At 44.5% G+C, this 15094-nt stretch overlaps 1 protein-coding gene across 1 annotated transcript; it reads left to right on the top strand.

Moving 5' to 3' along the window:
• The first annotated feature begins 11346 nt into the window (after window positions 1–11346).
• LOC123066981 (uncharacterized) lies at window positions 11347–13747 on the top strand. Its single transcript, XM_044489951.1, has 5 exons — window positions 11347–11480; window positions 11588–11697; window positions 12564–12747; window positions 13107–13326; window positions 13442–13747. The coding sequence occupies exons 1-5, from the start codon at window positions 11418–11420 to the stop codon at window positions 13585–13587; spliced, it is 723 nt and encodes a 240-aa protein (XP_044345886.1). The 5' UTR covers window positions 11347–11417; the 3' UTR covers window positions 13588–13747.
• Window positions 13748–15094: the final 1347 nt, after the last annotated feature.

The raw sequence follows: 15094 nt of genomic DNA, 5'->3' as shown, positions 1-15094 counted from the left end.
AGTATCCAGATCCATTACAGAAGCAGAGTATAAAGCCTTAGCAAATGCAACAGCAGAAATTATATGGGTTCAGTCTTTACTTAGAGAGCTTGGCATAAGACGAATCCCTCCACCATGCTTGTGGTGTGATAATCTTGGTGCTACATATCTCTCCGCGAATCCAGTTTTTCATGCCAGAACAAAACATATAGAGATTGATTTCCACTTTGTGAGAGAACGTGTTTTTTTGACTATATACTGCAAGGCAACAGCCTCACAGTCTTTTATTAAACCACAAGACCAAAGTATTACGAAGTCACAAAGTTAAGACAAAGGAGGAGAGAGTAATACTTACAAAAGAAGTGGTTAGGGTAAGGCAGCTATCCAAGAGGTTAATCTATTCCTATATTTACATTTGATTCTATGAGCTAAAAGAGAGATATCATGCAAAAAAATTCTCCTCCATGATCTGAAAGATGGTGATTCATTTTTGAAAATCTTCCCATTTCTTTGCGTCCAAATATTCCAAGTGGCAGTGAAGACTACCTCTGAGAAAACAAGGATGGCCAAAATCCCTCCTAGCATTAGAAGCCATCTCATAAGTGGTTTGGTTAGGTTTAGGACTCCATGAAATACCCAGGTAATTCCAGACACGCTGGCTAAAATTGCAAGCAAAGAAGAGATGCGCTCTGTCCTCATGAGAGGCCAAGTGACACAAAACACAAGTGTCATCCTGGATAATCCAATGCCTCCACGGCATCATGTCTCTAGTGTTGAGGGGATCCATCAAAAGGAGCCAACCAAAAACCTTAAACTTCATAGTACAAGAACATTTCCAGATCCACCTGAATATGGGATCAACCACTGTGTCCGAAAAGCATGACAAGTAATAAATCCTGGACAGATAGTCACCAGACTTTGAAGGCCATTTCCAGATATCCTTCTCCCCGTCGTGAAGGTTGACCAAAGGAAGCAACGCCTGAAGTTGATTAAATTCCTCAAAGGCCTCAGCAGACAGTGGCAGGTGGAGATTGTCAGTTAGGTCCGATAGCTCCATCATATCCTTGATTGTGAGAGAGTCATCAATCACAAAAGAGTGAAGCCTCGGAAACTGATGTTGCATGATAACCGTATCGTTGCCAAGTTGCCAATGGTCTAGCCAGAAGATCACCGTATCTCCCTTACGAACGTGTGGAACTGCCAACTTGCAAAACTTATCATATAACTTGAATACATCCCTCCACCAGAAAGATCCGCAGCTTTGAGTGACTTGGGGAGGCGCAGTAGCATAATAAGTGTCCCAAATAAGAGATACCCATGGCACGTCCATCTTATTAAAGAACTTGAAAAGATGCTTGATCAGCAAGGCATCGTTCTGAATGCTCTAGTCCAGAACACCCAAACCTCCAAAAGATTTAGGACGACATATCAATTCCCAAGACGCCAATGATTGCCGGGGCGTATCCGTGTTCCCTCTCCACAAGCATTGCCGCATGATGCGCTCAATCTGCTTCAAGATGCCCTGTGGTAGTAAAAGAGTGCACAAGAAATATATTGGCATAGAACTAAGAATAGATTGTAAGAGTTGAAGCCGGCTTCCTTGGTTCAACAGGCAAGAAGACGCAGATAATCGTCGCTCGATACGATCTACCAAGGGCAACAGATCATAAATTGTTGGCCGGGAAGTACCCATTGGTAAGCCCAGATAAGTGAATGGCATGGAACCAACATCACACCCAAGCAAGCAAGCAACACACTTTCCCTCATCATCACTCATATTGATGGGTATCAAAGAGGACTTACTAAAATTTACCCTCAGACCGGTTGATTTAGCAAAGACTTCAAGCATTTCTTTGAAAGCAATGAGCTAGCTGTCAATAGCTGGAAGAACGATGAGGGTATCGTCTGCATACTGCACGATCGGATAGTCCATCGAGGAGGTTGGGATTGGCAAGGTGAGAATATTCCTTGAGCACATTTCATTTACAACCGATTGGAGTAAGTCCACCGCGATCACAAATAGCAAAGGAGATAGCGGATCTCCTTGACGAACACCCCGAACGACAGACAAAATGATTACCAGGCACTCCATTCAAGAGAACCGAAGAGGAGCCCGTGGACAAAATGCTCTCAACCCAACTTGTCCAACGATCATCAAATCCCTTACATTTCAGAATCATAAGAATTAGTTCATGCTCAATGGTGTCGAAAGCCTTTGTGAAGTCAAGCTTAAGAATAATGATAGGCCTCTTGGAAGCTTTGCATTGGTGTATGTACTCAAAACACCACGCCAGACAGTCCTGAATGGATCAACACCGAAGAAAACCATATTGGTTGCGGTGAATACATTTCAAGATCACACCCTGAAGATGATTTGCCAAAAGCTTGGTTAAAAACTTCAAACATGTATTAGTCAGTGATATGGGCCGGAAATCACCAACATATTCAGGGCTTAGCTTCTTCGGGATGAGGGTGATAAGAGATGTGTTGAGACACTCCAAGTTACATTTCCCTTCATAGAATTCTTTCACAAGCTTCATAAAGTCCTCCTTCAAAATAGACCAACATTTCTTTAAAAAAAGTCCAGTAAATCCGTCTGGTCCCGGAGCACGATCAGTAGGCATATTATTAATTACCGCATCAACCTTAGAGTCCGTAAACGGTAAAGACAACTCTTCTAGACCATCAATCCGGGTAATTAATGTGTCTAGATCAAATCCCATTTGAATGCCTTTTGATTGGCCCATTCGCTGATTGAAATCAGCCCAGAACATCCCTGCCAACTGTTGGTGATCGTTGACCACATCACCCTCCACAGACTTGATCGAGGAGATAGTGTTCCTTCGATATCTTTCCGTAGCCATGGCATGAATTTTTTTTGAATTCTCCTCACCAACTTTGATGTTTTTGATCGTGCAACGCTGCTTCCAGTAGATAAATTGCCAATGTAAGATATCCTCAAGCTGCAATTTAACAATTCTACGAAAATTGAACTCCGACCAACTCAACGGCCTAAATTCCTCTAGATTATCCAGAAAAAAAATCACTTTATTACAATCAGCAATTAGAGCTTTGACTGTGGATAGGTTTAAATGCCATTTCTTGAGAGCATATCGGAGGGCCTTAAACTTTGCCGAAATTGTTAATGCAATTGACGATTTAGCCACTGGCCTATTCCAAACCTCAGAAACACAGTCAGCAAAACCAGGCAAATCAACCCAATAATTCTCAAAACGGAAAACCTTTGCCTTGGGAATACATGTGGCAATCGAGACCACACACGGAACATGGTCGGAGGCAGTGCGTGCAAGAGGAAAAACCATCGTGTTGGGGTGGTCCGATGTCCAAGAAACCGACGTGAAAAACCAATCAATCTGCTCCAGAAGCGGCGAACTTTGCATATTCGACCAAGTATATTGACGACCCTTGATTGGCAGTTCAACCAGACCCAAATGACCAATTATTTCATTAAACAAGAAGATATCGTTAACATCACCACCCGGAAGATTGCGGTTCTCAAGCGATTGCATGAAGTTGAAGTCACCCAAAAGCAACCAATTCTCACCAAACTGAATATCAAGATTATATAACCACTGAACGAATTCATCACGGGCAGGGCCTTGACACGGGCCATAAACGGATACTAAAGACCATGTATCAGAAGTATGTTTGGATTTAAACTCCACAACTATCCCGTATGATTTTGTCTCAATTAAAGAACCTATGAAAAAGGATGAATTCCAAATAACCACCATCCCAGAAGACGCACCAGCCGAGGGAACATAATCAAAATTATCAAAACGCCTCGGGCAGAACTTCCTAATGAAATGTTGATCCATATGCATGCATTTAGTTTCTGAAGACAAACAACAGAACAACCACTTTCATCGATCTTTTGCCTAACCGCAAGCTGACGCGCTTTAGAATTGAGACCCCGAACGTTCCAACATAGCACTTTCCACTCGTTAAACCTTGTCTGATTCATTACAAACGAATATTAAAAGCATAAAAAGTAGGCCGCACAATGACCTACACTGACCCACAAAGCAGACAAGCACCACATAGTTCCAAACAAAGAAAGAAAGATAAGTGGCGATTACGGTACGCCATAGACCAGTACCCTGCATGAAGTAACTAATCATCAGAACCCACACTGTTGTTGGACTTGGCAGGATCAGCAACAAGCTTATCCGTGGAGATCTTCTCTGGTGCAATGCGAAGACGAGCGCCAATGCGTTGAAGTTTAGCAATAGCAGTTGGTGGAGGTACAGAAGGACGATCTTCAGACTGAGAACTGCTAGTCTTGCGCTTCTTAAAAGTGTGAGACTTCTTGGATGAAATTCCACCTGTTACTTTGCGATAGCCATCACGGAGAGAGCTCAGACATGCACTGCGCCGAACCTCAGTGTCAACAATAATTCTTGAGACTTTAGGCTTTCTTGCTCGCTTCAAAGAAACTTCAGGCACAGCTGAGAATTCAAACGCTTCAGAAACTGGGTCATCAAGGTCATCGAAACAGAGAGCCCGAGCAATTGGCCTTTTAACAGGAGCTGTTGGCACATCCAGAGCAGAGCTGATCGAGGAGTCAGGTGCAGGCAGGAGCTTAAGAGTGGAAGCTGGGGCATTGCAGAGAACTTCCCAGGAATGTTTGTTAAGCAGAGCACCAATGTTATACTTGAAAACAAACTGGGGAATGTCCGAAGACCAAATAAACGGAAACATCTGCTCAAAAGAACGCTGCCACTGCATCTCATGTGGCAAAATCGGTCCATAGATAGTGAGAATGCGCCCAATCAGAAGAGGAGGTTGCTGTGGTCCCATTGGGGGCTGGAAGACAGCCACCTCAGCAGGATTGTCAACATTGTTAACTGAATCATCAGAATGTTGCAGGACAATGGACTCCTGCGACTGAATCTCCTGAACTTCCTCATGCTGCACAGCTTCCTGAACCGGATGCACTTCATTATGTTGTTGCTCATTGACAGGATGTGGCACATCATTCCAGCCCAGCTCAGGAAATTCTGGCATAACCCAATTGTGATTAACAAACTGCAAATAGCCAGGGAGGGGGTGCGGGTTGCCATTGACGGGCATGGGGTCCTCATCTGCTGGCAAGATGTCAGCAAAATCTGCTGAGAGGATATAGACAGGCGCATACTAAGAGATCCTAGCACCACCAAAGTCTGCATATTCTCTATAAGTCACAGAGCGAGGAACTAAAGTCGGCGCAGGGAAAGACACATAAACCAGCGAGCGGACAAGCATCGGATCATCTTGGTGCCAATGGTGAAATCTACCAAACGTGCCAATCACATCCGCGAGGTACTGTGTGCGCCTATAATCCAGAGGAACACCAAGCAACATAACCCATCCACGTCGAAAACCCTGCGTTGCTCTGTAATTTATGCCCTCATCATGCGGAATAAACCTAACAAATCTATCATTGCCCAGATTGAAGGGTGGATGATCAACTAATGCTTGACGAGACAGAGCACTACGAAAATGAAATAACCCAACTCCTTGGATCCAAGGTTGTGCATCCAGAACAGCTCTTCCCAGATCATTGACAACAAAATTACTGACCATGTTCCGAAAGATGGCGACTTCTTCAGGCAGAGGAGCTGGCTCGACGATGGCGATGGCATAGTCCTCATGCTGCCGATCTGGAGCCACCGCAGGCGCAAAGAAGGTGCGGTGCAGCCGCAGCTCACCGCCATCGATGATGTCGAAGCATTGCGGGACAAACTCCATGGGGTCCAACGCAAAGGTCGCCATTGCCGGTGCCGAAGAAAGAGAGCAGCCCCGATCAGCAGTGGCGCAGTAGGAAGGAGATGCAGACGGTGATGAGGAAGGCGGAGGAGGCGTTATGGGCGGTGGCTCAGCGGGCAGAGGTGGAATAGATGGGGTGGCAGGCTTGACGGGACTGGGCAGAGACCCAGCGGGAATAGCTATGGAGGGAATCGAGGCGTCCAGCGTAGAAAAACCCGCTGACCGGCTGGACTCACCCGATTTAATCCGTGGGACCCACTTATAAGCGGGCGAACGAGTAGAATCCGAACAGCCCTTTGCCCGGTGCCCCAACCGAAAGCATCTAAGACACCGAACCTTGCTGGTGCACATTTTGGTTAAATGAGCCATGGATAAATAATTCTGACATTTTCACACATTAAAAACCATGTCATCAATAAGATCATTTAAATCAGCAGAAACTCCAGATAAGTCCGGTCGTTGCAATATATTCGCCTCGTTGCCAAAATTAGATGGAGAAATATCAGGAGAGACCAGATTTGATAGGGCCGGGGAAGCAACCGGTGGTGTGGAATCAGCCTCGGCCGGGTCGGAAGAAACAGATTGGGCAGGGGAAACAACCTGGGCCGAAAGCGGAGCTGATCCAACCAGCTCATCTTCATGTACATGCAAATTGACGTCGAGAGTGGTTGACGTGGCCACTGAAAACCCGGCCAAAGAAATCTCACGAATGCTAACTGTTCCAAAAGTGATGGGTGGCTCGGCCACCGTCCATTGGAGATTAGTCACCGACAGCGTAGGCAAAATTACCCGTTCACGAGGAAGAACTGAATACCCAGCTTCAGCAACAGTATCAACCATACCTGGCGAGGTAGGATATCTATATCCCTTGCAAACATCATACTGTTGGAAAGTAGCAAACGAAATTTTCTTTGAAGATCCAGAACCCGAACACAAAGCAGACTTAGAGGGTGGTTTATGCATGGCAATCAAACCAAGGGAAGCACGCTTCTTAGAGGGACTGATTAAGATCCATTCAGCATGACATTCCTTTTTCCAAATAAGAAATTCACGTTTCCAATTAGGGCCACCATTACCCCAAAGATGGAAGAAACACTTGAATTACGGACACGCAAAAGATCGCAATTGAAGAATAAGAATGCCAACACGTTTGCAAGAGACAATAAATGAGAATACCTTGTCTTTAATGCGTTGAACAGACAAATCAATTGCAAATCCTCCAATTGCAGATTCCAAAGCCGCCGCCACCGAATCATCATCAAGACGAAAGATGTGCCTGCTAAAAGACACGACCATAATGAAATGGCCCGTGTCATCCACGGGATGAATGCATTTCCCACAAGATCTAAAAACTTCCTCCGCAAAAGCCATTCCTTTGGAGAAGTCTAGATCCAGAGTCGATCCATCATGATGACCCATGTGAGATGGGTATAGGGAGAAAGATTAGAGGACGCCCGTCAGAGAACGTGTTGCTAACAAACAATTGGAAATCCGGTTTGCTCATTCTAGAGACCAGCTTGCAGATGGGTTTACCAAGGCATTACCTACACGGAGTTTTGAAGAGTTTAAACATAATCTCAACTTGTCCAAGTTGTGATTAAGGGAGGGTGTTAAACATCACGTTCTGCATTATGTCACGATGGACTTGTGTCACGTAGACTTCGGTAGGAGGTAGCTAGGAGATAGTTGAGATTCTCTCTAAACCGCATGTGCTTATCTCTATCTCTTATTTCTTCCTTGCTACTCAAGATGTAATCTCTCCCAACTACTTGTATGCATATCCAGGGATAAGCCCCTGCCTATATAACATGCAGGCGCGACCCCGATCAGGGTACGACGCTTCACGCCTTCGCACACCAGGCACAAAACAACTCGAAGCAATGCACCAGCAAATGCAAAATTAAAACGTATTTACAGGGGGAATTGGTAGCAGTTAAAGCATGCAGGTGTTACTAGCTGTAGGCATCCGGGTTAATGCAAGCCATGGTGGAAGCACACATTGGCACGGGAGAAAATTAATCGTCTTCAAGCTGCGATGCCCTGTTCTCTTACTGATTGTGGGCGTCACGTGGATCTGTGGTGTCACTTGCATATAGTTCTACTGGGAATTTTTTCCTGAGCCTGCCCCCATATCATCATGCCTTCGCCGATGAAGCAGTGCACGAGCACCACGGCGTGGCTGCCGGTCTGCTTCTCGTCCTGGTCCATAGCGGTGGTTGTGGCGCCTCCGCGATCTTGTGCTCGTGAGGAAGGTGCAATGCTGATGGCGTGCTGCCTTTTTACCATTGAAGAGAGAGTTTATGGCCTTACTAGAAGAACGCCCGTGCGTTGCAACGGGGTCACATTAACTTTAAGAGTTCAATATTAATATACTCATACATATCAAGTGACATTGGCGACCTTTTTTACCATCAAATTCTCACACACACTCTCTCTCCCTCCCTCTTCCTCACTCTCTCTCCCCCTCTCCCCTCTCTCTCTAACACACACACATATCCATCTTATTGGATACGCGACCATAATCCATCTATTTCACACACATGCGTTAGTGCATAACAATATGGATTATGTGTATTATATTTGCCACCACAACTGAGGAAATTAATTTCATGTAAATGGGTCAGCCACAGCTCCAAGAATACGTGGAGGAGGTGGCACGGGTCGGCATCGACGCCGTCCGGCGCACGCCACGGGCCCGCTTCCAAGTACGTCTGCGCGCCGGCCACCCACGCCGGATCCTTCAAGTGCCGCTTCCACCGCACCAACTCCCAGGGCCAGGGAAGCCGCCCTTCTTCGCCCCCTTCACGGCCGCGGCCAACGCGGTGCCGCGGCACCCGGCCTCGCCGTCCTCGTCCCCCGGCACCGTCGCGACCCAGTGACGCAGCCCAAGCATCGGCCTCGAGAATTAAGAACGCTTGACAACGGAGAGGGAAGGGAAGATCATATACATGTCATAAGAAAGGGAGTTTATTTACTGCTCCCTCAATGTATTTTTTCCTTTGTTTGGAGATTGATTACCATCCGTGAGTTAAGGTAAGGTTAATGTGATTGAACGACTTTTCTGAAAATCAATTATTTGTTTTCTAATTAATGTGATTGAGTGATTTAAGGTAAGGTTAATTAATTTAGATTGATCTTTAGAGATTGTTCGTGATTGATTCTACATTACCAAATAACTTGCGCCAGTATGAAAAGAAAAGTTCTGATCTTTTCAGATTTCTTTCATTGTGTGAGAGGGTGACGCGAAAATAAACCGATGAAGTGGGAGGAGGGGACGAAAAAAATCTACAAAAAAAACCAGCAAAGGTGGGAGGAGGTACCAAAAAAATCATAGGAGGTGGGACGAATAACATAATTAGTAAACAATTTCAGCGACAAAAGGATAAACAAATTGGATTTTTAAAACAAAACCTGCACCTGCACAAGTGGCTCGCTCTTCACTTTTTGACAAAAAACTTCCGAATAGCAATCTTGGTGAGTGATCTCGACCGGGTTCGATCGGCATGGCGTGTCGTTCCTCCAGGAGTGGGTGCTGAGAGGAAGGATGGCGAACCTCCATTGTCAATCGGCCGGAGCTGCATCGTCATTTGGATCAGAGCATGGACGAAATCGAGATGGTAGAGGTTGAGGAATTTGTAGGACGTGAGGGTTTAGGGTGGGCATCACGAGAACTCACCCATATCTTGGGAGACGGCAGACCCGAGGTGCAGTCGTGTTCGTGCTTCAGGGGCTGCCACGTGCTGTCCTCGCCGCCATCGCCTGTCGATGCCACTTCAGCGCCACAAGCATGGGACTGAGGGACGAAGGGAAGAGAAGGGAAGGGAGCGAGCTAATGACGTACCTATGTTTGGTATGTAATACCCTCCATTAAGAGTAGATATTTTCTTAAAATCGGTTATTTTGTTTCCTAATTAATGTGATTGAGCAATTTAAGATAAGGTTAATTAATTTAGATTTGATATTTAGAGATTGATCGTGATTGATTCTTTCACATAAAGACATTACTAAAAATAACTTGCACCAGCATGGAAAGTTATGATCCGTTAAGATTTTTTTCGTTGTGTGAGAGGGTGACGCGAAACTAAACCGGTGGGGTGGGGGAGGGACGAAAAAAACCAGCGAAATAAAACGGTTGAAAGTGGTGGGACGAAAATAAATCGTACGAGGCTACCAACTGCTCCATTAGGAGTAGAGATAACGACGGGAGTTTGGGCGTGTGCGGGACTCGATCGCGGGGTTTTTCTTGGTTTTTCACGGCCGAGGGGCAGGTGGGAGGAAGTAACAAAGAAGTACCAAAAAAGGCCAGGTGAGGTGGGACGAAAATAAAACCCGGAACGCGGGAGATTTGATATTTAGAGATTGATCGTGATTGATTCTTTCACATAAAGACATTACTAAAAATAACTTGCACCAGCATGGAAAGTTATGATCCGTTCAGATTTTTTTCATTGTGTGAGAGGGTGACGCGAAACTAAACCGGTGGGGTGGGGGAGGGACGAAAAAAACCAGCAAAATAAAACGGTTGAAAGTGGTGGGACGAAATAAACCGTACGAGGCTACCAACTGCTCCATTAGGAGTAGAGATAACGACGGGAGTTTGGGCGTGTCCGGGACTCGATCGCGGGGTTTTTCTTGGTTTTTCACGGCTGAGGGGCAGGTGGGAGGAAGTACCAAAGAAGTACCAAAAACGACCGGGTGAGGTGGGACGAAAATAAAACCCGGAACGCGACCTACCAACTGAGACATTAGGAGTAGAGATAGATAAGAGATTCAGTGAGTTTATGACAGAGATTGATTGCTTATTTGGTTTCCGCAAGTTTATAACCTTACCATACGTGAATTGATTGATTACCATAATTGCCATATTTAAGTTTTATGAGTTTATGGCCTTACCATACGTGAATTGATTGATTACCACTATTACCATATTTGAGATACGGTTTGTTTTTACGCCAGACAAAAAAAACCAGTAAGAGAGAAAAACCGGTGGAAGGGGGAGGAAAATCGGTGGAAGGGGAAGGAAAATCGGTGGGGTGGGGGTTCTCGTACATGTAGAGGTGGACGAAAGGTGGGACGACGTAAGAGGGGAGAGGGAACATTACGTTTCTTTTGGGTAGTCGAGAAGAGATATCTCTGCTACTTAAAAGGAACGTAAGGCTCCCATTTCACTTTTATTTTCACCACCCACTCGGCCAATTTTGCATGTATGTGATAATCAATCACCTTAATTTACTTACATTCTTAACCAATTTCATTTTAAATTACTTACCAAACTTCTAATCAAAATAAGGTAATTCACGGGCAGAATCTGATGAACATTTATTTACACAATCACATTATTATTGACAGGCAAATCACTTCTGATCAAAGTATAAGGTAAATCACAGCAGAATTTGATAAACATTTATTTACACAATCGCATATTATGGGGATATAAATCACTAGCTAATGTACTACTAGAAAAAATTTATCCCGTTGCAACGCACGAGCATTGTTTTAGTAAAGAAAAAGAAAAGCAGTAGGCGGGCCGCGGGCAGACTATTGGGCCGATATGGGCCACGTTGAAGAGCTAAACATGTCCTCGCATATGACGGCATAGTTGTCCGTATGCCCTAACTCCGACCTCTTTCTCTTCCCCTTCCGGCACAGCCGTCGGCTCTCCCTCAAGCATGCTCACCCCGAGGACGATCGACAACCCCCACCCCTCTATTCAAACCTCTCCACCGTCTCAGGCGAGTCTCGCTTTATTTGCCCCGTTGTTTTTCTTGTCATCGGCCGATCGGGATTAAACCCTCCGCCCGCGTGCGTGTGTTTACGATTGATTTGTGAATGAGTGAAGGATATGGATAAGCAGCGGAGGAGCTCCCTAGACGAAGACGATCTGCCGTTCGATCAAGACAATCTACCGTCTTATTTCGTCAAACTTTGGGATGGTCAGCGTTTCGACTAGTACGTATGCATGCATATATCCACCATCTTATCTTATACTGCAACTGTTTTTTTTTTCCTGTTCCTTTTCTTGGATCCATGTAGTAAACTTAGCCGATCGCACATCCAATCGAACTGAATCGAATCATAAAACAGAAGACGAGACTTCCGATATATACTCCTTGTTGACGTGTAACTTCTTTCTAGTATAGGAAAAAGAAGGAAGGACTTAGGAATTTTCAGTGTGCGTCAGCATGGCCTGCCATCTCTTGATTAATTTGCAATAACTGCCCCGTCTGCGAGGTCCAACTCACCAACTAAGGGAGCCGGTGAATTAAACCATCCATGCATGTCCGTAAGGTTTTATTTGAGGCCTCTTATATAGCACAAATGAAACCGTTCTAGGCCTGTTATGTACTTATGTGTAAAACTCAGAAATTATTATGGCCTAGCTAGATTGACATAACCCAGAAAGTTTAATTCCTCTACCTGTAAGTTAGATGCCTCCATAGCTTGTGCACACACGTTTACATGTTTTGCTTCTTCTTTTTTTTGGCTGCCCGGGCTGCTTCAATTTGGATAACTTCTACCTCCTTGGGCTGCAACAATAGCATTAGACATGTAAACATCTTCTAATCACAACAATATCCTTTGCATGATGAATCTCAAGTTGGACTGCCAACATATTATATATACACTCACGTGATCATGTCTCTTATCATTTTTGGCTGCTACTACTTAATTTCATAAGAAAATCTAATCAACATGTCCTCTAATTTTAATTTTTTTTGAGACGGCTTTATTTTCATCCGCACCAGTTTTTCAGAACCGAAACAATTCAATTCATGATTAATTGGTTATTTGTTTCTTTTTTTTATCTCATACAGTTATGACACAAGGTTGGAGACTTGGGACGATACCACTCCTAGGGAATTAGAATCTATTACTGTCAAGGATTTTGACGCGGCTATTGCTAAGGCTTGTGAGGAGTATGTTAGGGAAATTGAAGAGGATGATCGCAAGAGCTTGATGATGGCACTTGAAGTCTATACCAAGCAAAATAACATGCAGGTCACCACACATATCAGTCAATAATTAGTATTCTAGTTATTCTTCCATGATTATATTACTATATGTTAATGCTACTTCTATTGTTTTCAAGAATGCATGTGTAGTTTACTATTTATCTTAACCAACTCACGTTTAATTAGTTTGTTATCGTGCGGTATTACCAGTCTTGTTCAGTTTTCAGAATGGACATGCGGTTTACTAAAGTGAATCTAGCCACAATAGTGAGTTTTTTTTTAATTCTTTTGCAAGTGAGACCACTTATTTAGCCCATTAGTCAAGCTACCTGCAGAACTGAAATGTAATTACTATTTATCTGAAGTGGGCCTGTAATATTGACATGAATTTCTATTATATTGCAGCCTACTGATCTTGAATTTGTGCAAGTGAAAGAAAGAAACATTTTACTTGATGAGGACGCAAAAAGTTATTTGCATTTCAACTTTTTAGTGAAAGGACTCGATGGTAAACAGACGATGTTTTTTGCTGAATTGTGTCTTAAGATCACTGATGAGAAGGATGTTCTTCTCTGCACGCCTTTGGGGGAGGATGACTTCAAGCTATCAAAAGAGAATGAGCAAGGTATCTTCATATTTTTCCTTTAACTTTTTATGCTACTTCTAACTATGAAAGCCATTTTCATCTATTTTTTATATTTGCGTCGGCCATTTACTAATGCAATGTCTTTCTTTTTAAGCCTGTTGTAAAGGGTGCGAAGATCGGGCTAAAGGTCTCATACATCCCAGTTGTGGTAGCCATTTAGTTGGACATGATGAAATACATCCCAGTTGTGGTAGCCATTTAGTTGGACATGATGAAGAGCCTGATGATGATTACATGTAGTGAGATGTTTAATTATCATAAATCCACTTTAGATCTCACCATCCATGGAGCCTGAAGTTTGAAAATTAAAAAATCATACTTCCAAGTTTTAGAAAATTCTGAAAAAGAACCACATATGCATTGTTATGTAATGTACATGTGTGTAAAATTTCAGAGTGAATAGCATAAAACTACCACTTTTCGGTTTATGGTTCAAAAAATCTACCGAATTTTTGTTTGTCGCCGTTACCCACAACATCAATGATTTGCTCTTTCAAAAATCTCAAATGACCACATGATTTAAAATTGATGGCCCTCTCCTAGACAACCCGTTTATTTCACTGTTTAATTTGACCGTTGACTTACATGGGCCTATATTTGAGCCGCCTCTCTCTGTCGTCACGATAGTGGAGGGAGGGACGGCCGCAGGGGAGACAGGGTGTGGGTGCAGCCTTAGGTGAGGCAGGCCGCTGGAGCGGCTCCTCTCGTTTTGGGTATGGAGCCGATTGCTTTTTGCAAAAAATAAAATATATAGGGACCTTATTGAAAAGCTTACACGGACCGATTTCTTAAAAAAACTTACAAGGACTCGATTTCTTCTCAAAAAATGTTTGCAGGGATTTGATTACTTTTAAAATGTTTGTAGGCGTTATTCTGTAGAAAATGAGACCAGACTTTCGATATACACTTGACGAGTAACTTCTTGCTAGTCTCTAGGAAAAACAAAGGACTTAGGAATTTTCAGTGTGCGTCAGCATGGCCAGCCATCTCTTGATTAATATGCAATAACTAATGAGTTAGTTGGTCCAACTCACCAACTAAGGGAGCCGGTGAATTAAACCATCCATGCATGTCCACAACGTTTTATTTGAGGCCTCTTATATGTCACAAACGAAACAGTTATACTTTTTTTTTTGGCTGCCCCGGCTGCTTCAATTTGGATAACTTCTACCTCCTTGGGCTGCAACAATAGCTAGACATGTATACATCTGGAAGGGAGCTGTCGGCACACCGGCAGGGAGCCTGTAGCCGACTCTCACCGGTCCCTCCAAGCGCCGCCGGTTGGAAAAAAACCACGCCGGGGCAGACCTGGACGGGATGCCAGATCTGCGGCTTCTGTCGCCACCCATCTCTAGGCACAGACTCCACTGAGGTGAAGAGCATCATGCTGCCCATGGATCTGGCCGCCGCTGCACAGGCAAGAGGTGCCGCCCCAACTGCTGCTCGCGGATCCAACGCCGGAGTCGCCCTGCCTCCTCTGGGACATCCCGCAGCACACCACTTTGGCATCGGGCCGCCGCCACCACGGACTTGGCCGGCGGTAGCGACGGCAGGAGAGGAGACGAGAGGGGCCTAGGCGGCGCTAGGGTTTGGGTCCCCTGGCGTTGTATTAAATTAGTGCAAAGTTGAGAGACACTTATTTTGGGACGGAGGGAGCAGCGCTGGCTTCGGTGGTGAATCCTGGAGCTTCGATGACTGGTCGAGTCTGCTGCGCGACACGAACGTATTGAGGTGTTCACATCTCGAC

The sequence above is a fragment of the Triticum aestivum genome, chromosome 3B, assembly GCF_018294505.1.
Source record: "Triticum aestivum cultivar Chinese Spring chromosome 3B, IWGSC CS RefSeq v2.1, whole genome shotgun sequence".
Lineage (NCBI taxonomy): Eukaryota > Viridiplantae > Streptophyta > Magnoliopsida > Poales > Poaceae > Triticum > Triticum aestivum.
This window is presented reverse-complemented; position numbering and strand designations above follow the sequence as displayed.